Source organism: Mobula birostris, chromosome 6, assembly GCF_030028105.1.
Source record: "Mobula birostris isolate sMobBir1 chromosome 6, sMobBir1.hap1, whole genome shotgun sequence".
Taxonomy (NCBI): domain Eukaryota; kingdom Metazoa; phylum Chordata; class Chondrichthyes; order Myliobatiformes; family Myliobatidae; genus Mobula; species Mobula birostris.
This window is the reverse complement of record NC_092375.1, coordinates 98,425,459-98,452,806: the sequence shown is the minus strand read 5'-3', so window position 1 is coordinate 98,452,806 and position 27,348 is coordinate 98,425,459. Positions and strand designations below refer to the sequence as shown.

At 45.5% G+C, this 27,348-nt stretch overlaps 1 protein-coding gene across 2 annotated transcripts in view; it reads left to right on the top strand.

Moving 5' to 3' along the window:
• The window catches only part of LOC140199221 (uncharacterized), a 55,322-nt gene that overhangs the window by 9,948 nt on the left and 18,026 nt on the right, over window positions 1-27,348 (top strand). For both annotated transcript variants that reach the window (XM_072260916.1, XM_072260917.1), the window contains exon 3: window positions 20,561-21,017. In XM_072260916.1, the coding sequence (XP_072117017.1) occupies window positions 20,561-21,017 (457 nt within the window). The remainder of the gene's footprint in view (window positions 1-20,560; window positions 21,018-27,348) is intronic.

Below are 27,348 nucleotides of genomic sequence, written 5' to 3'. Positions count from 1 at the left end.
TTCGTTGGTTATGTGGAACAGTCTGTACTCCAGACCTATTCTGGTACTGCTCCCCAACTTTTCCTTCGGTACATTGACGACTACATTGGTGCTGCTTCCTGCACCCATGCTGAGCTTGTCAATTTCATCGACTTTACCTCAAACTTCCACCCAGCCCTCAAATTCACTTACTCTATCTCGGACACTTCTCTCCCCTTTCTCTATGTCTCGGTCTCCATCTCTGGAGACAGACTGTCCACTGACATCTTCTACAAGCCCACTGACTCGACTATAACTCTTCCCACCCCGCCACATGCAAAAATCCCTTTCCCTATTCCCAGTTCCTCCGCCTCCGCCGCATCTGCTCCGAGGATGAGGCTTTCCATTCCAGGACATCTCAAATGTTGTCTTTCTTTAAGAATCGTGGTTTCCCTTCTACCGTCATCAATGATGCCCTCACCTGCATCTCCTCCATTTCCCGCACTTCAGCCCTCACCCCATCCTCCCACAACCACAACAGGGACAGGGTTCCCCTACAACCCCACCAGCCTCCGGATCCAGCACATTATCCTCCTCAACTTCCACCACCTTCAACAGGACCCCACCACTAAGCACATCTTTCCCTCTCTACCCCTCTCCGCTTTCCGCAGGGATCAGTCCCTCCGCGACTCCCTTATCTACACGTGCCATCCCCACTGATCTCTCACCCGGCACTTATCCCTGTAAGCGTAAGTGCTACACCTGTCCCTACACCTCATCTCTTGCAACCATTCAGGGCCCCAAACAGTCCTTCCAGGTGAGACAACACTTCACTTGTGAGTCTGTTGGGGTCATCTATTGCATCCAGTGCTCCCGGTGCGGCCTCCTCTACAACGGTGAAACCCGACGCTGATTGGGGGCCCGCTTTGTCGAGCACCTCCGCTCTGTCCGCCACAACAGACAGGATCTCCCAGTAGCCACCTATTTCAACTCTGCTTCCCATTCCCATTCAGATATGTCCATACATGGCCTCCTCTACTGCCATGATGAGGCTAAACTCAGGGTGGAGGAGCAACACCTCATATACTGTCTAGGTAGTCTCCAGCCCCTTGGTATGAACATAGAATTCTCCAACGTCTGGTAATTCCCTCCCCCTCCCTTCCTCTATCCCTATTTCACTCTATCCCCTCCCCCAGCTCCCTCATGGTTCCACCTCCTTCTTCTACCACCCATTGTTTTCAGGGCTATGACGTCAATGCTTCCCCTCCCCCACCCCTTTGTCTTTCAAATTACTGGTCTATCAACTGACACTACAAGCATTCTACAAATCCTTCCCCATCTTTCATTCTTCAGTCCTGACGAAGGGTTCCAGCCCGAAATGTCGACTCATTGTTTCTGACTGATGCTACCGGACCTGCTGAGTTCATCCAGCGTACTGAAAGTGTTGCTTTGATCATAATGCTTGCTCTCTAAACCAGGCTGCATCCTGGTAAATCTCCTCTGTACTCTTTCTAATGCTTACACATCCCTCCTATAGTGAGGCAACCAGAACTGGACACAATACTCCAAGTGTGGCCTAACCAGAGTTTTATAGAGCTAAATCAATACATCGCGACTCTATTCCTCGACTTATGAAAGCTAACACCCCATAAAGCTTTCTTAACTAACCTATCTGAGAGAGAAATCCACAATGATTGTGGGTTATGGAGACAGACTGAGAGAAATTCACACCGATGGTGAGTTATGGAGAAACTGAGAAGTAATCCACACCAATGGTGAGTAATGGAGTGTGACTGAGAGAGAAATCCACAATGATGGTGAGTTATGGAGACAGACTGAGAGAAATTCACACTGATGGTGAGTTATGGAGAGTGAGAAGTAATCCACACCAATGGTGAGCAATGGAGTGTGACTGAGAGAGAAATCCACAATGATGGTGAGTAATGGAGATAAACTGAGAGAGAAAGCTATACGGATGGTTTGTTATGCGGAGAGAGTGTGGGAAATCCATTCTGTTGGGGAGTTTTGGGGAGAGATTGAGAGAAATTCAAACTGATGGTGAGTTATGGAGAGACAGAGAGAGAAATCCACACTATTGCTGAATTTGTGGAGAGAGTGAGAGCGAAATCCACACTGAATGGGAGTTATGGAGGGAGACTGAGAGAGATATACAAACTGATGGTGAGTTATGGAGAGAGACTGAGAGAGAAATCCACACTGATGATGAGTTATGTGGAGACTGAGAGAAAAATACACACTGATAGTGAGTTATGGAGAGACTGAGAGAAATCCATATTGATGGTGAGTTATGGAGAGAGACTGAGAGAGAAATCCACGCTAATGGTGAGTTATGGAGAGGCTGACAAAAATCACACTGATGGGGAGTTATGGAGATAGTGAGAGAGAAATCCACACTGATTGTGAGTTATGGAGTGTCTGAGAGAGAAATCCACACTGCTGGGGAGGTTTGAGGAGAGAGTGAAAGAGAATTACAGACAGTTGGTGAGTTATGGAGAGACTGAGAGAGAAATTCACACTGATGGTGAGTTATGAAGAGACTGAGAGAAATCTACACTCATGGTGAGTTATGATGAGAGAGCGAGAGAAGTCCACAGTGGTGGTGAGTTATGGAGAGATACTGAGAATGAAATCCACACTGTTGGTGACTTTATGGAGAGAGTGAGTGAGAAATCCACACTGATGGGGAGTTACAGAAAGACTGAGAGAGAAATTCACACTGATGGTGAGTTATGGCAAGAGAGTGAGAGAAATCCACACTGATGGTGAGTTATGGAAAGACAGAGAGAAATGCACACTGATGGTGAGTTATGGCGAGAGAGTGAGAGAAATCCACACTGATGGTGAGTTATGGAAAGACTGAGAAGAGAAATCCACACTGATGGTGAGTTATGGAAAGACTGAGAGAGAAACCCACACTGATGGTGAGTTATAGAAAGACTGAGAGAGAAATCCACACTGATCGTGAGTTATGGAGAGAGACTGAGAGAAATCCACACTGATGGGGAGTTATGGAGAGTGTGAGAAAGAAAACCACACTGTTGGTGAGTTATGGAGAGAGAGTGAGAGAGAAATCCACCCTGATGGTGGGTTCTGTAGAGAGAGTGAGCAAAATCCACACTGATGGTGAGTAATGGAGAAAGACTGAGGGAAATCCACGCTGATGGTGAGTAAAATGGAGAGAGAGTAAGGGAAATCCACACTGATGGGGAGTTTTGGGGAGAGAGTGAGAGAGAATTCCTGACTGATGGTGAGTTATGGAGAGAATGAGAGGATTCCACACTCATGGGGAGTTATGGAGAGAGAGTGAGAGAGAAATCCATACTGGTGGTGAGTTATGGAAGAAAGACTGAGAGAGAAATCCACACTGATGGTGAGTTATGAAGAGAGTGAGTGAGAAACCCACACTGATGGTGAGTTACGGATAGAGAATGAGAGAGAGATCCACACTGATTGTGAGTTATAGGGAGAGACTGAGAGAGAAATCCACACTGATGGGCAATTATGAAGAGAGACTGAGAGAAATTCACACTGATGGTGAGTACTGGAGAGACTGAGAGTGAAATCCACACTGACGATGAGTTATGGGGAGACTGAGAGAGAAATACACACTGATAGTGAGTTATGGAGAGAGACTGAAAGAGAAATCCACACGGATGGTGAGTTATGGAGACAGAGTGAGACAGAAATCCACACTGATGGGGAGTTATGGAGAGAGAGTGAGAGAGAAATCCACAACAATTGTGAGTTATGCAGAGAGACTGAGAGAAATCAACACTGACGGAGATTTATGGAGATAGTGAGAGATAAATCCACACTGTTGGTCAGTTATGGAGAGACTTAGAGAGATATCCACACATATATGGAGTTATAGTGTGTTACTGAGAGAGAAATCTACACTGATTGTGAGTTATGGAGAGAAACTAAGGGAGAAATCCACACTGATGGTGAGTTCTGCAGAGTGTGGGAGTTTTGGGGAGAGAGTGAGAGAAATCCAAACTGATGGTGAGTGATGGAGAGACTGAGAGAGAAATCCTCACTGTTGCTGACTTTATGGAGAGTGTGAGAGCAAATTCCACACTGAATGGGAGTTATGGAGAGAGAATGAGAGAGAAATCTACACTGATTGTGATTTATGGAGGGAGACTGAGAGAGATGTACAAATTGATGGTGGGTTATGGTGACAGAGTGAGAAAAATCCACACTAATGGTGAGTTATGCAGAGAGACTGAGAGTGAAATCCAAACTAATAATGAGTTATGGCAACACACGTCAAAGTTGCTGGTGAACGCAGCAGGCCAGGCAGCATCTCTAGGAAGAGGTACAGTCGACGTTTCAGGCCGAGACCCTTCGTCAGGACTAACTGAAGGAAGAGTTAGTAAGAGATTTGAAAGTAGGAGGGGGAGAGGGAGATCCAAAATGATAGGAGAAGACAGGAGGGGGAGCGATGGAGCCAAGAGCTGGACAGGTGATAGGCAAAGGGGATATGAGAGGATCATGGGACAGGAGGTCCGGGGAGAAAGACAACGGGGGGGGGAACCCAGAGGATGGGCAAGGAGTATAGTCAGAGGGACAGAGGGAGAAGAAGGAGAGTGAGAGAAAGAATGTGTGTATAAAAATAAATAATGGATGGGGTACGAGGGGGAGGTGGGGCATTAGTGGAAGTTAGAGAAGTCGATGTTCATGCCATCAGGTCGGAGGCTACCCAGACGGAATATAAGGTGTTGTTCCTCCAACCTGAGTGTGGCTTCATCTTTACAGTAGAGGAGGCCGTGGATAGACATGTCAGAATGGGAATGGGATGTGGAATTAAAATGTGTGGCCACTGGGAGATCCTGCTTTCTCTGGCGGACAGAGCGTAGGTGTTCAGCAAAGCGGTCTCCCAGTCTGCGTCGGGTCTTGCCAATATATAGAAGGCCACATCGGGAGCACCGGACGCAGTATATCACCCCAGCCGATTCACAGGTAAAGAGTCGCCTCACCTGGAAAGACTATTTGGGGCCCTGAATGGTGGTAAGGGAGGAAGTGTAAGGGCATGTGTAGCACTTGTTCCGCTTACAAGGATAAATGCCAGGAGGGAGATCAGTGGAGAGGGATGGGGGGGACGAATGGACAAGGGAGTCGCGTAGGGAGCAATCCCTGCGGAAAGCAGGGCGGGGGGGAGGGAAAGATGTGCTTAGTGGTGGGATCCCGTTGGAGGTGGCGGAAGTTACGGAGAATAATATGTTGGACCCGGAGGCTGGTGGGGTGGTAGGTGAGGACCAGGGGGACCCTATTCCTAGTGGGGTGGTGGGAGGATGGACTGAGAGCAGATGTACGTGAAATGGAAGAGATGTGTTTGAGAGCAGAGTTGATAGTGGAGGAAGGGAAGCCCCTTTCTTTAAAAAAGGAGGACATCTCCCTCGTCCTGGAATGAAAAGCCTCATCCTGAGAGCAGATGCAACGGAGACGGAGGAATTGCGAGAAGGGGATGGCATTTTTGCAAGAGGCAGGGTGAGAAGAGGAATAGTCCAGATAGCTGCGAATGTCAGTAGGCTTATAGTAGCTGTCTCCAGAAACAGAGACAGAAAGATCTAGAAAGGGGAGGGAGGTGTCAGAAATGGACCAGGTAAACTTGAGGGCAGGGTAAAAGTTGGAGGCAAAGTTAATAAAGTCAACGAGCTCAGCATGCATGCAGGAAGCAGCGCCAATGCATCGTCGATGCAGCGAAGGAAAAGTCAGGGACAGATACCAGAATAGGCACGGAACATAGATTGTTCCACAAAGCCAACAAAAAGGCAGGCATAGCTAGGACCCATACGGGTGCCTATAGCTACACCTTTAGTTTGGAGGAAGTGGGAGGAGCCAAAGGAGAAATTATTAAGAGTAAGGACTAATTCCGCTAGACGGAGCAGGGTGGTGGTAGAGGGGAACTGATTAGGTCTGGAATCCAAAAAGAAGCGGAGAGCTTTGGGACCTTCCTGATGGGGGATGGAATCATATAGGGACTGGACATCCATGGTGAAAATAAAGCGATGGGGGCCAGGGAACTTAAAATCATCGAAAAGTTTAAGAGCGTGAGAAGTGTCACGAACATAGGTAGGAAGGGATTGAACAAGGGGGGATAAAACTGTGTCGAGGTATGCAGAAACGAGTTCGGTGGGGCAGGAGCAAGCTGAGACAATAGGTCTGCCAGGACAGGCAGGTTTGTGGATCTTGGGTAGGAGGTAGAAACGGGAAGTGCGAGGTGTGGGAACTATAAGGTTGGTAGCAGTGGATGGGAGATCTCCTGAGTGGATAAAGTTGGTGATGGTGTGGGAGACAATGGCCTGGTGCTCCTTAGTGGGGTCACGATCAAGGGGTAAATAAGAGGAGGTATTCGCGAGTTGTTGCTATGCCTCGGCAAGGTAGAGGTCAGTATGCCAGACTACAACAGCACCCCGCTTATCGGCGGGTTTAATAATAAGATTAGGATTAGTGTGGAGGGAGTGGAGAGTAGACCATTCCGAAGGAGTGAGGTTGGAATGGGAACAAGGTGAGGTGAAGTCGAGACGGTTGATGTCCCGTCGGCAGTTAGCGATAAAGAGATCCAGAGCAGGCAGAAGACCAGAGTGGGGTGTCCATGAAGAAGAGGAGGGTTGAAGACGGGAGAAGGGGTCATCGGTGGGGGTGGAAGAGTCCTTGCCGAAGAAGTAGGATCGGAGACGGAGACGGCAGAAGAAGAGTTCCGCATCGTGGCAAACACGGAGCTCGCTGAGGTGTGGGCGAAGGGGGACAAAGGTGAGGCCCTTACTGAGGACAGAGCGTTCTGCCTCCAACAGTTGCAGGTCGGAGGGGATGGATGAGAGCTGGGATCAGAGGGGGGAGGGGGGAGGCTGGGGGTGTCAATGGCGAGGGGAGGATTGGGGTGAGAGGAAGTTGGAGCCTCTGAGGACCCAGGAGCTGACGATGGGATCTGAGGGAGATGGGATTGCAGACTATTGGTGAGGGAAGGGGAGACGGGAGTCACAATAGCTGCATTCACCAGCAACTTTGATGTGTGTTGCTTGAATTTCCAGCATCTGCAGAATTCCTGTTGTAATGAGTTATGGAGAGAGTGAGAGAGAAATTCACACTGATGGTGAGTTATGGATAGAGGCTGAGTGAGAAATACGCACCGATGGGGAGTTATGGATAGAAACTGAGAGAGAGATCCACACAGATTGCAAGTTATAGAGAGAGACTGAGAGATAAATCCACACCATTGGGGAATTATGGAGAGACTGAGAGAAAGTCACACTGATGGTGGGTTATGGAGAGACTGAAAGAGAAATGCACACTGATGGTGAGTTATGGAGAGAGAGTGAGAGAGAAATCCACACTGATGATGAGTTATGCAGAGACTGACAGAAATGCACACTGATGGTGAGTTATGGAGAGAGAGTGAGAGAGAAATCCACACTGATGATGAGTTATTGAGAGACTGAGAGAAAAATCTACACTGATGGTGTGTTATGCAGAGACTGACAGAAATCACACTGATGGTGAGTAATGGAGTGAGAGTGAGGGAGAAATCCACAATGATTGTGAGTTATGGAGAGAGATTGAGAGAAATCCGCACTGATGGAGAGTTATGGAGTGTCTGAGAGAGAAATCCACACAAATGGGGAGTTATGGAGAGACTGAGAGAGAAATCCACACTGATGGTGAGTTATGGAGTGTGACTGAGAGAGAAATCCGTACTGATGGTGAGTTATGCAGAGAGAGTTAGGGAAGTCCATACTGATGGGGAGCTATGTGGAGAGAGTGACAGAGAATTCCAGACAGATCGTGAGTTATGGAGAGACTGAGAGAAATCTACCCTCATGGTGAGTTATGGAGAGAGAGTAAGAGAAGTCCACACTGGTGGTGAGTTATGCAGCGAGACTGAGAGAGAAATCCACACTGTTGGTGACTTTATGGAGAGTGTGAGAGAGAAATCCACACTGATGGGGAGTTAGGCAGAGAGAGTGAGAGAGAAATCCACACCGATGGTGAGTTATGAAGAGACTGAGAGAGAATTGCACACTGCTAGTGAGTTATGTAGAGACACTGAGCGAGAAATCCACACTGATGATGAACTATGGGGAGACTGACAGAGAAATCCACACTGATGCTGAGTTATGGAGAGAGAGTGAGACAGAAATCCACACTGATGGTGAGTGACGGAGAGAGACAGAGAGAGAAATCCACTGATTGTGAGTTATGGAGACAGACTGAGACAAATCCACACTTATGGGGAGTTATGGAGAGTGTGAAAGAGAAATCCACACTGTTGGTGAGTTATGGAGTGACTGAGAGAGAAATCCACACTGATGGGGAGTTATAGAGAGAGACTGAGAGAAATCTACATTGATGGGGAGTTATGGAGAGAGACTGAGAAAGAAATGCACACTGATAGGGAGTTATGGAGAGAGTTAGAGAGAAATCCACTCTGATAGTGAGTTATAGAGAGGGACTGAGGGAGAAATCCACACTGAGTGTGATTTATGGAGAGAGTGGGAGAGAAAAATCCACACAGATGGTGAGTTAGGAAGAGAGTGAGAGAAAAATACACACTGATGGTGAGTTATGGAGAGACTGATCGAAATCCACATTGATGGTGAGTTATGGAGAGACACTGAGAGAGAAATCCACACCAATGAGGTGGAGGATAAATGCGTGGCTAAGGGATTGGAGCAGAGGGCCGGGATTCAAGTTTTTGGATCATTGGGGCCTCTTTTGGCGCAGGTGTGACCTGTGCAAAAAGGACGGGTTACACTTTTATCCTAGGGGGACCAACAGATGATGGTGAGTTATGGAGAGAGAGTGAGAGAAGTCCACACTGGTGGTGAGTTATGGAGATAGAGTGATAGAGAAATCCACACTGATTTTGAGTTATGGAGAGAGACTAAGAGAGAAATTCACACTGTTGGTGACTTTATGGAGGGAGTGAGAGAGAAATCCACACTAATGTTGAGTAATGGAGAGAGTGGAAGAGAAATCCACACTGATGGTGAGTTATGGCAACAGAGTGAGAGAAATCCACAATAATGGTGAGTTACGGAGAGAATGAGAGAGAAATGCACACTGATGGTGAGTCATGGAGAGAGACAGAGAGAGAAATCCAAACCAATGGGGAATTATGAAGAGAGTGAGAGAAATCCACAATCATCATGAGTTATGGAGGGAGGGTGAAAGAAATATCCACACAGGTTGTGAACTATGGAGACAGTGAGAGAAAAATGCACACTGATGGTGTGTTATGGGGAGACTGAGAGAAATCCACACTGATGGTGAGTTATAGAGAGAGATTGAGAGAAATCCACACTGATGGGGAGTTATGGAGAGAGACTGAGAGAAATCCACACAGATGGTGAGTTACGGAGTGAGACTGAGAGAGAATTCCAGACTGATGGTGAGTTAAGGAGTGAGACTGAGTGAGAAATCCACACTGATGGTGAGTTATGGAGAGACTGAGAGAAATCCACACTCATGGTGAGTAATGGAGAGACTGAGAGAGAAATCCATACTGATGGTGAGTTATGGTGAGAGAGTGAGAGAAAGATACACACTGATGGTGAGTTAAGGAGAGAGTGAGAGAAAAATACACACTGATGGTGAGTTATTCAAAGACTGAGAGAAATCCACATTGATGGTGAGTTATGGAGAGAGACTCAGATAGAAATCCACGTTGATGGTGCGTTATGGAGAGACTGACAGAAATTCACACTGATGGTCAGTATTGGAGAGAGAGTGAGAGATCCACACTGATGGGGAGTTATAAAGATTGGGTAGAGAGAAATCTACACTGATGGGGAGTTATGGAGAGAGTTAGAGAGAAATCCACACTGATGATGAGTTATGAAGAGACTGAGAGAGAAATCCACACTGTCAGTGAGATATGGAGTGACTGAGAGAAATCCACACTCATGGTGAGTTATGGAGAGACTGAGAGAGAAATCCATACTGATGGTGAATTATGGTGAGAGAGTGAGAGAAAGATACACACTGATGGTGAGTTATGGAGAGACTGAGAGAAATCCACATTGATGGGGATTTATAGAGAGAGACTCAGAGAGAAATCCACATTCGTGAGTTATGGAGAGACTGAGAGAGAAATTCTCACTGATAGTGGGTTATGTAGAGAGAGTGACCAAAATCCACTCAGATGGTGAGTTATGGAGTATGACTGAGAGAGAAATCCACACTGATGGTGAGTTATGGAGAGACTGAGAGAAATCCACACTCATGGTGAGTAATGGAGAGACTGAGAGAGAAATCCATACTGATGGTGAGTTATGGTGAGAGAGTGAGAGAAAGATACACACTGATGGTGAGTTAAGGAGAGAGTGAGAGAAAAATACACACTGATGGTGAGTTATTCAAAGACTGAGAGAAATCCACATTGATGGTGAGTTATGGAGAGAGACTCAGATAGAAATCCACGTTGATGGTGCGTTATGGAGAGACTGACAGAAATTCACACTGATGGTCAGTATTGGAGAGAGAGTGAGAGATCCACACTGATGGGGAGTTATAAAGATTGGGTAGAGAGAAATCTACACTGATGGGGAGTTATGGAGAGAGTTAGAGAGAAATCCACACTGATGATGAGTTATGAAGAGACTGAGAGAGAAATCCACACTGTCAGTGAGATATGGAGTGACTGAGAGAAAGATACACACTGATGGTGAGTTATGGAGAGACTGAGAGAAAAATCCATACTGATGGGGATTTATGGAGAGAGACTCAGAGAGAAATCCACATTCGTGAGTTATGGAGAGACTGAGAGAGAAATTCTCACTGATAGTGGGTTATGTAGAGAGAGTGACCAAAATCCACTCAGATGGTGAGTTATGGAGTATGACTGAGAGAGAAATCCACTCTGATGGTGAGTTATGGAGAGAAACTGAGAGAGAAATCTACCCTGATGATGAGTTATAGAGAGAGAGTGAGGGAAATCCATACTGCTGGGGAGTTTTCGGGAGAGAGTGACAGAGAATTCCAGACTGATGGTGAGTTATGGAGGGACAGAGAGAGAAATCTACACTGATGGGGAGTTATGGAGAGAGTTAGAGAGAAATCCACACTGATGATGAGTTATGAAGAGACTGAGAGAGAAATCCACACTGTCAGTGAGATATGGAGTGACTGAGAGAAATCCACACTCATGGTGAGTTATGGAGAGACTGAGAGAGAAATCCATACTGATGGTGAGTTATGGTGAGAGAGTGAGAGAAAGATACACACTGATGGTGAGTTATGGAGAGACTGAGAGAAATCCACATTGATGGGGATTTATGGAGAGAGACTCAGAGAGAAATCCACACTCGTGAGTTATGGAGAGACTGAGAGAGAAATTCTCACTGATAGTGGGTTATGTAGAGAGAGTGACCAAAATCCACTCAGATGGTGAGTTATGGAGTATGACTGAGAGAGAAATCCACTCTGATGGTGAGTTATGGAGAGAAACTGAGAGAGAAATCTACCCTGATGATGAGTTATAGAGAGAGAGTGAGGGAAATCCATACTGCTGGGGAGTTTTCGGGAGAGAGTGACAGAGAATTCCAGACTGATGGTGAGTTATGGAGGGACAGAGAGAGAAATCCACACTGATGGTGAGTTATGGAGTGAGAGTGAGAGAAATGCACACTGATGGTAATTTATGGAGGAGAGACTGAGAAAGAAATCCACAGTGATGTTGATTTCCCGAGAAATAGTGAGAGAGAAATCCACACGGAAAGGGAGTTACGAAGAGGGAGTGAGAGAGAAATCCACACTGATGGTGATTTACAGAGAGAGAGGGAGAGAGAAATCAACACTTATGGGGTGTTATGAAGAGAGGGTGAGAGAGAAATCCACACTGATGGTGAGTTATAGAGAGAGAGTGAGGGAAATCCATACTGATGGTGATTTACAGAGAGAGAGGGAGAGAGAAATCAACACTGATGGTGAGTTATGGAGAGAAACTGAGAGAAAAATCTACACTGATTGTGAGTTATAGAGAGAGAGTGAGGGAAATCCATACTGATGGGGAGTTTTCAGGAGAGAGTGAGAGAGAATCCCAGACTGATGGTGAGTTATGGAGAAACAGAGAGAGAAATCCACACTGATGGCGAGTTCCCGAGAAAGAGTGAGAGAGAAATCCACACGGAAGGGGAGTTATGAAGAGGGAGTGAGAGAGAAATCCACACTGATGGTGATTTACAGAGAGAGAGGGAGAGAGAAATCAACACTGATGGGGAGTTATAGAGAGAGTTAGAGAAAAATCCACACTGATGGTGAGTTATAGAGAGACTGAGAAAGAAATCCACACTGATGGGGAGTTACAGAGAGACTGAGAGAGAAATCCACACTGATGGTGAGTTATGGAGAGACTGAGAGAGAAATCCACACTGATGTTGAGTGATGGAGATAGTGAGAGAATAATACACAATGATGGTGAGTTATGGAGAGACTGAGGGAAATCCACACTCATGGTGAGTTATGGAGAGAGACTCAGCGAGAAATCCACACTGATAGTGTGTTATGGGGAGACTGATAGAAATCCACACTGATGGTGAGTAATGGAGAGAGTGTGAGAGAGAAATCCACATTGATTGTGAGTTTTGGAGGGAGAGTGAGAGAAATCCACACTGATGTTGAGTTATCAAGAGATTGAGAGAGAAATCCACAATGATGGTGAGTTATGGAAAGAGACTGAGAAAGAAATCCACACTGATGGGGAGTTATAGAGAGACTGAGAAAGAAATCCACACTGATGGGGAGTTATAGAGAGAGTTAGAGAAAAATCCACACTGATGGTGAGTTATAGAGAGACTGAGAAAGAAATCCACACTGATGGGGAGTTACAGAGAGAGAGTGAGGGAAATCCATACTGATGGGAAGTTTTCGGGAGAGAGTGAGAGAGAATTCCAGACTGATGGTGAGTTATGGAGAGGCAGAGAGAGAAATCCACACTGATGGTGAGTTATGGAGTGAGAGTGAGAGAAATGCACACTGATGGTAATTTATGGAGGAGAGACTGAGAGAGAAATTCACACTGATGGGGAGTTATAGAGAGAGTTAGAGAAAAATCCACTTGGAAGGGGAGTTATGAAGAGGGAGTGAGAGAGAAATCCACACTGATGGTGATTTACAGAGAGAGAGGGAGAGAGAAATCAACACTGATGTGGTGTTATGAAGAGAGGGTGAGAGAGAAATCCACACTGATGGTGAGTTATAGAGAAAATGAGAGTGAAATTCACACTGATGTTGACTTATGGAGAGAATGAGAGAAATCCGTTCTCATGGTGAGATATCTAGAGAGAGTGAGAAAAATCCACACTGATGGGGAGTTTTGGAGAGAGTTAGAGGGCAATCCACATTGATGGTGACGTATGGAGAGTATGAGAGAAATGCGCACTCATGGTGAGATATTGAGAGAGAGTGAGATAAATCCACACTGATGTTGAGTTATGGAGAGAGGGTGAGAGAGAAATCCACACTGGTGGTGAGCTATGGAAGGAGACTAACAGAAATCCACACTGATGGGGAGTTATAGAGAGAGTTAGAGAAAAATCCACACTGATGGTGAGTTATAGAGAGACTGAGAAAGAAATCCACACTGATGGGGAGTTACAGAGAGACTGAGAAAGAAATCCACACTGATGGGGAGTTACAGAGAGACTGAGAAAGAAATCCACACTGATGGGGAGTTACAGAGAGAGTTAGAGAAAATTCACACTGATGGTGAGTTATGGAGAGACTGAGAGAGAAATCCACACTGATGGTGAGTGATGGAGATAGTGAGAGAATAATACACAATGATGGTGAGTTATGGAGAGACTGAGGGAAATCCACACTCATGGTGAGTTATGGAGAGAGACTCAGCGAGAAATCCACACTGATAGTGTGTTATGGGGAGACTGACAGAAATCCACACTGATGGTGAGTAATGGAGAGAGTGTGAGAGAGAAATCCACATTGATTGTGAGTTTTGGAGGGAGAGTGAGAGAAATCCACACTGATGTTGAGTTATCGAGAGATTGAGAGAGAAATCCACAATGATGTTGAGTTATCGAGAGACTGAGAGAGAAATTCACAATGATAGTGAGGTATGGAGAAAGAGTGAGAGAGAAATCCATACTGATGGTGAGTTATGGAGAGAGTGAAAGAAAGATACACACTGATGGTGAGTTATGGAGAGACTGAGAGAAATCCACATTGATGGTGATTTATGGAGAGAGACTCAGAGAGAAATCTTCACTCATGATGAGTTATGGAGAGAGACTGAGAGAAAAATCCATGCTGATGGTGAGTAATGCAATGAGTGAGAGAAAAATACACTCTGATGGTGAGTTAGGGAGAGTCTGAGAGAAATCCCCATGGATGGTGAGTTATGGCGAGAGACTAAGAGAGAAATCAATGCGTGACGGTTTGTTGTGGAGAGAGTGACAGAAATTCACACAGATGGTGAGTAATGGAGAGAGAGTGAGAGAGAAATCCACACAGATGGTGAGTTATGGAGAGACTGAGAGAGAGATCCACACTGATGCAGAATTATGGAGAATGACTGAGAGAGAAATCCACACTGATGGTGGGTTATGTAGAGAGAGTGAGCAAAATCCACACAGATGGTGAGTTATGGAGTGTGGCTGAGAGAGAAATCCACTCTGATAGTTAGTTATGGAGAGAAACTGAGAGAGAAATCTACACTGATAGCTAGCTAAATAGATAGATAGAAAGACAGAGAGACAGATAAATAGAATTATAGGTGGATAGATAGACAGATGGATGATGAAGGCAGCCTCTAGGTGTACAGCCTGTTGAAGGTCTCGTACAGTTCCTTGAGAGCCAGGCTGTATCAGCCTGTGGCGGAATGTGCACCGCTGCGATGTTAACAGCCGTGAACTCCCTCGGCACCCAGTAGGGTCTGCACAGCAGCACCAGGTATTCCAGGTCTGGGGAACAAAAGGATTTGAGAGCATGCACATACTGGAGGTCTCACCAAGTATTGTTGACCATGAAGCATACCCCTCCTCCTTTACTCTCCCCAGAGAGGCTTTTCGGCCTGTCTGCCCAGAACAGGGAGAACCCAGAGGGCTCAATGACATGATCCAGTATCTCCTCCATCAGCCAGGTCTCCATGAAGCACAAAACATTACATTCCTTTGTTTCCTGCTGGTAGGAGATTCTGGCTCTCAGTTCACACAACTTTTATCCAGGACTGAATGTTAATCAGGAGTATGCTAGGAAGATAGAGAAAAAGGACAGAAAAGGTAGAAAAGAGTAGGAATGCAATGAGGTGGAGGATAAATGCGTGGCTGAGGGATTGGAACAGGGGGCAAGGATTCAAGTTTTTGGATCATTGGGACCTCTTTTGGTGTGACCTGTACAAAAAGGACGGGTTACACTTGAATCTTAGGGGGACCAATATCCTGGCGGGGACCTCTTCAGGTGTGACCTGTACAAAAAGGACAGGTTACACTTGAATCTTAGGGGGACCAATATCTTGGCGGGGAGATTTGCGAGGGCTACTGAGGTGACTTTAAGCTAGAATGATTGGGGGGAGGGAATAAAATTAAAGATACTAGGAGAGAGGAGGATAGTTCACAAATAGAGAAAGCAGGTAGACAGTGTGTGAGGGAGGATAGGCAGGGGACAGAGATCAGGAGCACTCAGACCAAAGATGTAGGGGAAAAAGAAGAAAAAGATAACAAAGTTGTTTGCTCCAGTAAGGATTGTCCGCCAGAGAAAGCAGGATCTCCCACTGGCCACACATTTTAATTCCACATCCCATTCCCATTCTGATATGTCTATCCACGGCCTCCTCCACTGTAAAGATGAAGCCACACTCAGGTTGGAGGAACAACACCTTATATTCCGTCTGGGTAGCCTCCAACCTGATGGCATGAACATCGACTTCTCTAACTTCCGCTAGGCCCCACCTCCCCCTCGTACCCCATCTGTTACTTATTTTTATGCACACATTCTTTCTCTCACTCTCCTTTTTCTCCCTCTGTCCCTCTGAATATACCTCTTGCCCATCCTCTGGGTCCCCTCCCCCCCGTCTTTCTTCCCGGACCTCCTGTCCCATGATCCTCTCGTATCCCCTTTTGCCAATCACCTGTCCAGCTCTTGGCTCCATCCCTCCCCCTCTTGTCTTCTCCTATCATTTTGGATCTCCCCCTTCCCCTTCAACTTTCAAATCCCTTACTCACTCTTCCTTCAGTTAGTCCTGACGAAGGGTCTCGGCCTGAAACGTCGACTGCACCTCTTCCTACAGATGCTGCCTGGCCTGCTGCGTTCACCAGCAACTTTGATGTGTGTTGCTTTGTAAGTGTGTCTGATGCAAAGGGACTGCCTCTGTCCCTTCCCCAATACCTTTGACCTTGACATCCCCAGTCTGGGTCTCTGAGCTAAACTCTAATACACTCTTCAGTATCAGTGACTGACACGCTCCCGTGTCTCTCCAGATCCGCACTGGAACTGGTTTTAACCCCTCCTTCACTGACACCAATCCGGCCGAGATAAACTTCTCACGCCCATCCTGAACTTTGGCAGACCTGTCCTCTCCTAGCGGTTCATTTACCAACGCGATACAGCCAGTCAAAATCGCCGTTTTTCCTTTTCCCGTCTCCTTCTTTGGGGCAAAGCACCTGGACACAAAGTGTCCGACTTTCCCGCAATTTTAACAGACGACCCCAGGAGACTTCCTACCAGACTGCTCCCGGTCTACCTTATCCTTCTCACTAGTCCCTGGCTTACTTTCTGACTTTTCTGGCGGACTCTCCCCGCCGTCCTGACTACCCTTCTGGTAGCCTTTACTCGGGGCAAACTTCATTTTATGTGTCAACGCATACTCATCCGCTAACTTAGCAGTTGCGGCTAACGTGGCTGCCTCTTTCTCGTCTAGGTAGGGTCTCATACCCTCAGGGACACAACCTTTAAACTGCTCAATCAGGATCAGCTGTAGCAGTCTGTCATAATCCCCCTCTACCCCCTTCGAGGCGCATCAATGCTCACAATATGTCTGCATCTCACGGGCAAACTCTAAATACCCACTGCTTCCTCGCATTCTGGAACCTCTGCCGGTATGCCTCCAGGACCAACTCATAAATCCTGAGGATGGCCTCTTTCACTACCTCATACCTCTGGGCATCTTCCGCGGACAAAGCTGAGTAAGCTTGTTGGGCTTTCCCTTTAAGTACACTCTGAAGCAAAACAGCCCACTTATCCCTCGGCCAGTCCTGACTGGTAGCAACTTTTTCGAAATGGAGAAAGTACCGATCCACGTCAGTATCATCAAATGGGGGAACCAGTCTAACCTCCTGGGTCGCCCGGAACCCTCCACCTTGGTTCGGCACGGGCCCCTGCTCTGCCCTTATCTTTAACTTCTCCAGCTCGAATTCCCTTTCCCTCTGTTTCTCCTGTCGCTCCAACTGTCTCTCTCTCTCTCTCTCCTGCCTTTCTAACTCTCTCTCTTTCTCCTGCCTTTCTAACTCTCTCTCTTTCTCCCGCCTTTCTAACTCTCTCTCCTGCCTTTCTAACTGCTTCTCTTCATGTTCTAACTGCCGTACCCGGAACTCGTGCTCGAGTCTCAGTTTTTCAAGCTGCACCTGTACCGCGTCTCCAGCAGGTTTCCAATAGACACCACCTCCAGCTCCCCTTGGGGAAACGCACCTTTAGATACATAGTGCTCTACGATAGCTCTGTGTATCTCCTCTCTCCTCATTGTCGACTTCCCCTTAGCAAGATTCAACCGTTTGGCCACAGCTACCAATTCCGCTTTCTTGGCATCCTCTAATGCCTCCAAGGTCGGCGCCTTTATAAATCCCTCAACCTCCATTTCTGCTGTTTGTCTTTTCTTTCTTTCGGGAATTTTAACCCAATCAATTACTCCGTCCCAAATTTAGTGTTCAAAATTGCGGACGAGAACCCCACTTATGTTACATACCCCGTAATTGGGTTGCCAAACCAGCAGAAATGGATCGGTCAGTCAGATGGATTACTAGAACTAAGAAAGTTTTATTAAAGAAACAAGCAACACAGTACTCTAATCAAAAGGATAATAAATGCAACAGTTCAGCAATGATAAACACACATGTACACAGAATTAAGATAACAGGATCAATCAAGCTCTATCATTGTCTAGGGGTAAATGACCAGTTTCAAAGTGACGCAAAGTTCAGTTCAATTTAGTTCAGTTCAGTTCGCAGTAATCGCTGCCGTGGGAGATGGATAGTGGGGAGGAAGGAGAGAGAGAGCAAAACGAATGAATATTCAAACGGCTTCCACACAGACCTTCGATATTCTTCGCAGTCAGTTTTCGTGCGAGCCCTTTGTGACGTCATCTGAGGTCACCGACCGTGACCCCTCCGTTTCCAGATACGATCATTTCTATGCGGTGAACCTGGCACCCAGGCAAGGGTGGACACACACCAGGTTCCCGCCGATCGTGCCTTTCCACCCTGTGCGTCTATGGCTTGATCCCGCGACCAGCCGTCCAAAACTTCCCACCGACTTGTGGGAGACACACCGCTTCCAGGGTCCCGTTACCTCGGGGTGTCGTGTGTGTCTTGCCTTAGCGAACCTGTCCCTTTTTTATCCCCCTGCTGGGGTATCGCCTGTCCATCACTTCAAACAGTTCAGGGTTCAAAGGGGGATCCGATCTTGACAGCTCTCCTTCCGTTAAACTCTCCCGTTCCTTCATTAACATCTCCAAATGCTGCTCCATTGTTTTTCTTATCTCTCTCTCTCCTGAAGACAGGTGGCAGACCAACTATTGATCCCACTGGTGCCAGCACAGGACAGCTAACATCTTAATCTATGTGTATTCTCGTCACAGGTTATAGGTAATTAGATAGATAGACAGATGGATAGATTGACAGATAGATCGAAAGAAAGACTAGATAGATAGACAGATAGCTAGACAGATAGGCATGTAGATAGATAGATAGATAGAATTATAGGTAGCTAGATATATTGACAGACAGAAAGACAGATGGATAGATTGACGGATAGATAAATAGTTAGATAGAAAGACTAGATAGGTAGATGGATAGATAAACAGACAGGTCGACAGATGGGTAGATAGAACAGACAGACAGAAACTGTAAATGACATGCAGATAGATAGATAGATAAGTAGATTGGAAGACTAAATAGATAGATCAATTCTCATAGAGGGATCAGAATTGGAGAGAATGAGCAATTGAAAGTTCCTGGGTATCAATATCTCTGAAGTCCTAGCCTGGTTGCAACATATTGATGTAGCTATAAAGAGGCAAATTTCATGACATATGCTGGTGATATTAAACCTGATTCTGATTCTGATCAGGCTGACTGTGATGCATCCAGTCAATACGCTCTCCACTACACATCTATATAATTTTGTTTATATTTGAGATGTCTTGCCAAATTGCTCAAGCTCCTAAGGAAGTAGAGACACTGCAGTGCTTTCTTCACAATTGCACTTATGTGCTTGGCATAGGACAGGTCCTCCAAAACAATAATACCCAGGAATTTAAAGTTGCTAACTCTCTCCACCTCTGATCGTCTGACTAGCTCATGGACCTCTGGTTTCCCTCTCCCAAAGTCTACAATCAGTCCTTTGGTCATGCTGACATTGAGTGAGAGGTTGTTGTAATGACACCACTCATCCAAATTTTCAAATCTCCCTCCTGTATGCTGAATCATCACCACCTTTGACACAGCCCACAACAGTGGTGTCATCAGAAAACTTGAATATGGTATTGAAACAGTACTTAGCCAAACAGTCATAGGTGTAAAGCAAGTAGAGCAGAGGGCTAAGCACACAGCCCTGTGGTGCACCTGTGCTGATGGAGATTGTTGAGGAGATGTTGTTGCCAATCAGAACTGACTGGGGTTGACAAGTGAGGAATCGAGGATCCAATTGTACAAGAAGGTATTGAGGGCAAGGTCTTGAAGTTTATTGATTAGTTTTGAGGGGATGATGGTATTAAATGCTGAGCTGTAATCAATAAAGAGCATTCTGATGTATGCACCTTTGATGCCTAGATGTTCTGGGGTTGAGTAAAGAACCAAAGAGGCAGCATCTGCTATGGACCTGTTGCTCTTTTCACTGATACTGCCTGTCCTGCTGGGTTGCTTTAGCATTTTTATTTCTATTTCAGATTTCCAGCATCTGCTGTGTTTTAAAAAAATTTTCATGAAATCTGTGATCTCATTGTAAAATCAGTGATCCCATGCAGTCAAGAGGATGAAATCATTTGTCACAGGTTAAAATTAGTGATTATGTACAATCAGTAGAGTGCTGAATATGAAGCCCATAAGCGGATTGTAAAACTCTACTGGCATCAAACTGTCATCACTGTCAGAACAGCAGGGTTTGTAAGTTTAGCCAATGGTAATTTACTGGTGTCATGAAACTGAAACACATTCTAATGTCCAAATGCGCAACATACTGGTGTTGCAGGCAATCTGAATGGGGAAAGTTGTACATAAAACCATAAGACTTAGGAGCAGAATTGGACCATTTGGCCCTTTGAGTATGCGCCACTGTTTCATCATGGCTGATTTATTATCCCATCCAATCCCATTTCAATCATATTAATAGCCAACCTTTTTTTCTGTAAATATAGACTCTTCACCGTCCCAATAACAAGGCAGAGTCAGCTGAGCCTGGGGATGCTGCCGGTGTGGTGTACTGGCCATATGACAGGCAAAAAGCAGAGCTTCAGTTCAGCCTGGACATGGTGCCACTGGAGAACTTGGCTGCAGCCCACAGCAATCATACAATGCTACCTTCTGATGTTGGTGGGAGTGACACGATCTACTCACATCCAGAAATACCCTTCAAATCTCCAAACATCCCACTGCCTCGCAATGCCGGAGAGGAAAATGGAGGGTTGGTGTGTGATAAGGACGAGGCACGAGCTTTGTTGGTGGCACTCAATCATGTCACAGTTTCCATCGTGCGAGCACGGGGTCCTCATGGATCCTCAGAATCAGTGTGCATGGTCTGCAAGAAGAAGGAATGTGAAATACATACTGTCAGCATCAGTTCTGAGGTCAAATCAGAAGTCTATCATCTAGAAGGTTGGTAATTTTGTTAAAACTAAGATTCCTACACTAAATGAGAAATCTTCGGGAAGGATGAGCCTGTTAATAAATCATAACTGGATACATTTTCAGTCCTAATTATTCTCTCCAAAATTTGAACAAAGTTTGTAATGTTTATTCCCATACAACATAAAACCATAAGACATAGGAGCAAAATTAGGCTATTCAGCCCATTGAGTCTGTTCTTTTCAAATCTTTTTATTATTATTATCCAAAATTAACAAGAGTACATCGAAATAGGCAACACTTACAATGTCTCAAGAAAAAGAACATTGTTTTAAAGATTGAAAATATTTTTTGTGACCAAAAAAAACCCTACTAAGCAGGAAAAGTGAGGAAAAAAAACCCATTAGGTGTTCAACCCCAGAGCCATGTGTCATACAAAAAGCTTCTAAAGATAAACATCTAACCACAAGCAAGTAAAAAAAATACCAAAAATTTACAATTAGATCATGGAGGAATTAACTCAAATGATAGTATGAGCAAATAAACCCCATCTTTTCTCAAAATCAAACATAGGTTCAAAAGTTCGACTTCTAATTTTCTTCAAACTAAGACATAGCATCACTTGAGGGAACCATTGTGACAAAATAGAAGCTGATGTATCCTTCCACATTAACAAAATGGCCCTCCTAGTCTGTTCTGCCATTCCATCATGGCTAATTTATTATCCCCCTCAATCCCATTCTCCTGCCTTCTGTCCGTAACCTTTGACATCCTGACCATCAAGAACCTATCAACCTCTGCTTTAAATATACCCAATCACCAGGCCTTCACATCAATCTGTGACAGTGAATTCCACAGATTCACCACCATCCGGCTTAAGAAATTCCTCCCCATCTCTGTTCTAAATGGACGGCCCTCTATTCTGAGGCTGTGCCCTCTAGTCCTAGCCACCCCCCGCCCCCACTGCCATAGGACACAGCCCCTCCACATCCACTCTATCTAGGCCTTTCAACATTTGATAGGTTTCAATGAGATCCCTTCTCAGGCTTCTAAACTGCAGTGTATACAGGTCCAAAGTAATTAAATGGTCCTCATTGGTTCATTTCAGATCCCTCAACTCGCCTATGAGTTGCAGGGACACTTTCACATGTCTTGGGCTAGTGAGGCCTGGCAGCGCCCATCGCTCTTCAGGCCGGACCTCAGCCATAGGAGCAGGGGTTATTTGTCACGTCTTGTAGTTGGGAGTTGGTGCAGAATTGAGAAACAGAATTTGGAGATGGGACTTGATTTTGGAGTTAGTTAATTGGAAGGACAGAAGTCATTTGAGGACATTGATCAGAGAATCAGGGCGAATGGGAGGTGGCTTGGTGTAGAGTCAGGGAGGGACACCATGGAAACTTACACAACAGTAATCCCATTTTATTCTCCATGCATTTCCTTCAACAGTCTCAGATTCCACACTAGGGGCCAACTAACCTTGTAACCTACGCATACTTAGGGGAGGAAACTAGAACATCAATAGAATGAACATAAATTTCTCCTTTTTCTATAAGTTCTCTCCCCTTCTCCTCCTTTCATTTTCCATTCCCCATTCTGGCTCCCCTTTTACCCTTTCTCTTCTTCTCACCTGCCCATCTCTCCCTCTGCTTCCCCTCCACTTTCCATTCTTCCCATGGTTCAATGTCCTCTCCTATCAGATCCCTTCTACTTCAGCCACTTACCTATTCAACTTATCACCTCCCAGCTTCTGACCATCCCCCACCCCCTCACCCTGGTTTCACCTATCATCTGTCAGCCTATACTACTTCCCATCTCCTCACCTTCTTATTCTGGCTTCTGTCCCCCTCCTTTCCAGTCCTGAGGAAGGATCTCTGCCCAAGACGTAAGACGTTTATTTCTCTTCATAGATTCTGCCTGACCTGTTAAGTTCCTCCAGTATTTTCTGTGTGATCCACTAAGAGAACAATCACATGATCAGGTTGGTGGGTGAGGGGTATTCAGTCACTGCCCAAAGGAATTGATAACTCAGTGTTATCATTTCAGAGGATCTGTCCTCGGCGCAGTGTGTAAATGCAATTACAAAGAAAGCATGACAACTCCTCTACAGATTAGAAGCTTGTGAAGATCCAGCATGACATCCAAAACTTTGACAAACTTCTGTAGATGAGTGGTAGAGAGTTTATTGACTGATTGCATCACAACCTGGTATTGAACAGAAAAACCTACAAAAAGTAATAAATAAGGCACAGTTCTCCATGGGTAAAGCCCTCCCCACATTGAGCACAACTACATAGGAAAGCAGGAAAACAGTCTTCATCACCAGGGATCCCCACCACCCTGGCTATGCTCTCTTCTTGCTGCTGCCATCAGGAAAAAGGTACAGGAGCCCCAAGGCTCACACCACCAGGTTCAGGAACAATTACCCCTCAACCATCAGGCTCTTGAACCAGAAGGTTCATTCATCCAGTCACCGAGCTGTTCCCACAACTTATGGACTCATTTTCTTGCACTCTTCATCTCATCTTCTCAATATCTATTGCTTAATTGCTTATCTATTTATTCTTTTTTTCTTCTTCTTTTGCATTTGCACAGTTTGTTGTCTTTTGCACATTGGTTGTTTTTTGCCCTGCTGGGTGTGATCTTTCATTGATTCTATTATGTGTCCCGTATTTTCTGAGTATGCCCATGAGAAAACAAATCTCAGGGTTGTATATGTAATTTGAGAAGGAGAAGCTTAAGTCAGATGTATCACTATTAAAGTGGAGTAAAAGGAATTACAGAGGCATGAGAGAGCAGCTGGCCAAATTTGATTGGAAAGGGACACTAGCAGGGATGATGGCATAGCAGCAATAGCTGGATTTTCTAGGAGAAATTCAGGAGATGCAGGATAGATACATCCTAAAGAAGAGGAAGTATTCTAAAGGCAGGCTGATGCAAGGGAAGCCAAAGCCAACATAAAAAGTGAAAGAGAGGGAATTTAATATTGCAAAACTTAGTGGGAAGTGTCAAGAGTCAGAAGTGAGTGCAATTGTTATTACTAGGGAGATGGTGCTTGGGAAACTGAAAGATCTGAAGATAGATAAGTCACCTGGATCTGATGGACTATACCTCAGGGTTCGAATGCTGAAGAGATTGTGGATGCATTAGTAATGACCTTTCAAGATTCAACGGAGACTGGCATGGTTTCAGAGGACTGAAAAATTGAAAATGTCATGTCACTCTTCAAGAACAAAGAGAAGCAGAAGAAAAAAGTATAGGCCAGTTAGTCTGACCTCAGTGGTTGGGAAGATGTGGAATTGATTGTAAAGGATGCGGTTTCAGGGTACTGGGGGCACATGGTTTCCTCAAGGAGAAATCCTTTTTAAATATGTATTATTTCTGTTTTTGCATGTTTGTTAATCTATTCAATATACGAGGAGTGATTGATAAGTTTGTGGCCTAAGGTAGAAGGAGTCAATTTTAGAAAACCTAGCACATTTATTTTTCAACATAGTCCCCTCCTACATTTACACACTTAGTCCAGTGGTCATGGAGCATATAGATCTTGGACCTCCAGAAAGTGCCCACAACAGGGATGATTGATAAGTTTGTGGCCTAAGGTAGAAGGAGATGAGTTATACAGTTCCCATTACATGCACATGCAGTTCAACTCTTTGAGTGGTTATGCAGAAAGTTTGAGTTAATAACTCATCTCCAAGAGCCCTGTTGGCAGCTGATGGAGTAACACCGTTTTAGATTGCTCCTACTCTGTTTACTTAATTGTCTCCTACCAGTCTTTTTTTTTTGAAACCTTATTATAATACTTTAATACTGCTTTACTATGGCTGGGAAAAGGAAAAAAAGGCTTCTGCAAAAGCAAGTGTCACAATGGCGGGGCATAGGGAGCAAGGGTGGACCCAAATGCAAGACACATCTTGTGAGGTTAATTAAATTTAGTTTATTGTTTGTACCAGGAGAGCAAGGCAGGAGCAGGAATAGCGACCTGGACAAGGACTCAGGACTATGACTAGGCTGGGACTAAGGGTCTGGGCTAGGACTCGAAATCGGATTCCAAAACTAGAGACGACATGAAGAGGCTACGGTATGGACTCCGAGCCAGGGACCGGGCAAGGACCCAGTACCTGGGTCTTGCCTTAGGCTCGGCCTCCAGAACCAGGCATGGACATGACATGGGCAAGGGAGAGGAGAAACGTGGAAAAACAGAGCCTCGGTCTCGGGAGAGCAGGTACATGGAACCATGGACACATACACAGAACACAGAGTCGGGACCCCTCCTTGGGTACAGGACATAGAGCCGGGACTCATTACCCCCGCGGGGAAACGGCAAGACGGCCAGACTTACCCCACGGAGGCAAGGACAAGATAAGACAAGACATGACCCCCTGCGGGGCAACGGCAAGATGGCCAGACTTACCCCATGGAGGCAAGGACAAGACAAGACCAACACAAAAGAATACCAGACAGTACCTATCTAGCTCCAGCGATAGAACTAGATCGAAGTGCAGGCGAGAGCTGCAGATGAGGGCTAGAGGCAAGAGGGGCAGAGAAGGGATTCAGACGGTGGGGGGGGGGTAGGACAGGAATCACAGACCGCCAAGGCCAGGACTTGACTCGGTACTTGCATGTTGCCAGGGACAGGACTTGATTTGGTACTTGAATGCCCCCAGAGTCAGGACTTGACTTGGAGCCTCTGGGTAGTGGTGAGCTCTCGACTCAGCCCGGGAACAGTAGACAGAGGCTCTTGATTCCCTCGGGCGGGTTAACTGACGGACCCACCTCGGTGAGGAAACTTTGCAGGCTCGCTTTGGCGAGGTAACTTGACAGGGTTGCTCCGGTGGGGAAAGGCGAATTACTGGCACTCGCTTCAGGCGGAGACTAGGCTTGCTTCGGCCAGATGACATTGGCACGCCGTACCTTCGGTGACTTTGCAGACGCTTTCGCGCCGAACAGCTGAAAGCCGGAGACTATAAACTACCAGTTCAGCTGTGAGTAAATTGCCTCTAACTACCAAGGCCGAGGGACACGGGAAAACAGGGAACCAAAGGGAAACAGGGAGTCAACGGTCCGGATTGTAACATAAACAAAGTAAATTTAAAGAGACCCCGATCAGGACCATGACAGAAAGAGAAACAGAAGATGAATCCCCAGTCACTTTAGATTCAATCAGTGACTTCCTTAAATGGCAAAAATTGGAATTTTCTGAGGAGTTTCAATGACTTAACAGCAAATTGGATACAATTCAACAAACTTTATCTGAGCATGAGAACCGAATTCAGGAAAATATTGCAAAGCTGGTGACACTTGAAGAGGACATTGATGATACAATTAAACTCTGCAAAGAATTATCTTTATCCAATGATAAAATGATGAAAAGGATTATCAGTCTAGAAAATAGAAACAGGAGAAATAACTTGCGAATTCTGGGTCCTGAAGAATCAATGGAAGGTGCTGACCCTACGAAGTTTTTTACGAACTTTCTGAAACAGCTATTCCCTGCTTTATTCATTTCCGAGCAGAAGCTCAATCGAGCATATCGCTCAACGACTTCGAAGACATTGTCAGCGGCGGTGAGACCCAGATCAGTCATTCTAAGTTGATATGAAGATTGTTGGAGGGGCGGGTAGTGTTAAAGAAGTAGAGAGGTTGCAGAAGGACTTGGGCAGATTAGGAGAATTGGCAAAGAAGTGGCAAACGGAATAGTGTCGGAAAGTGTACGGTCATGTACTTTGGTAGAAGAAATAAAAGAAGACTATTTTTTAAACGGGGAGAAAATTAAAAAATCTGAGGTGCAAAGGGTCTTGCATTTAAGGCAGAGGTTGATAGGTTCTTGATTACTCAGGGCATGCAAGGTTACGGGGAGAAGGCAGGGGAATGGGGTTAAGAGGAAAATGGATCAGCCATGATGAAATGACAGAGCAGACTTGATGAAAATGAAAGCAAAATATCCTGATGCAGGGTTTTGGCAGAATACCCAACTGCTCGACCTACAGAGTTCCTCCAGCAGACTGTTTGTTGCTCTGGATTCTACATCTGCAGTCTCTTGTGTCTCCTGTCTAAAATCTAAAGCTATTGCTGTCAGTGTGACTCGCTTCTCACATAGCCTGCCATAGGGGTCCATGTCTGGTCTCTTATAAGCCAGAGTGCTTTCATACAGATTTCCCTCTCTGCTCCAACTTCCAAGACTGTGTACTTTCCATTAATTTAATGAAACATTTTAAAACTTAATACAATTATCTAAAATTAGCCCAGAAGTACAGGAGGAAAACACTTGTGCTTTGGTGTAAAAATGAATGCCAGAATTAGTACTTTATTCCTTCAGCATTATAGAGATTTCTCCATCTTCAAGGGAATGCAACTATAC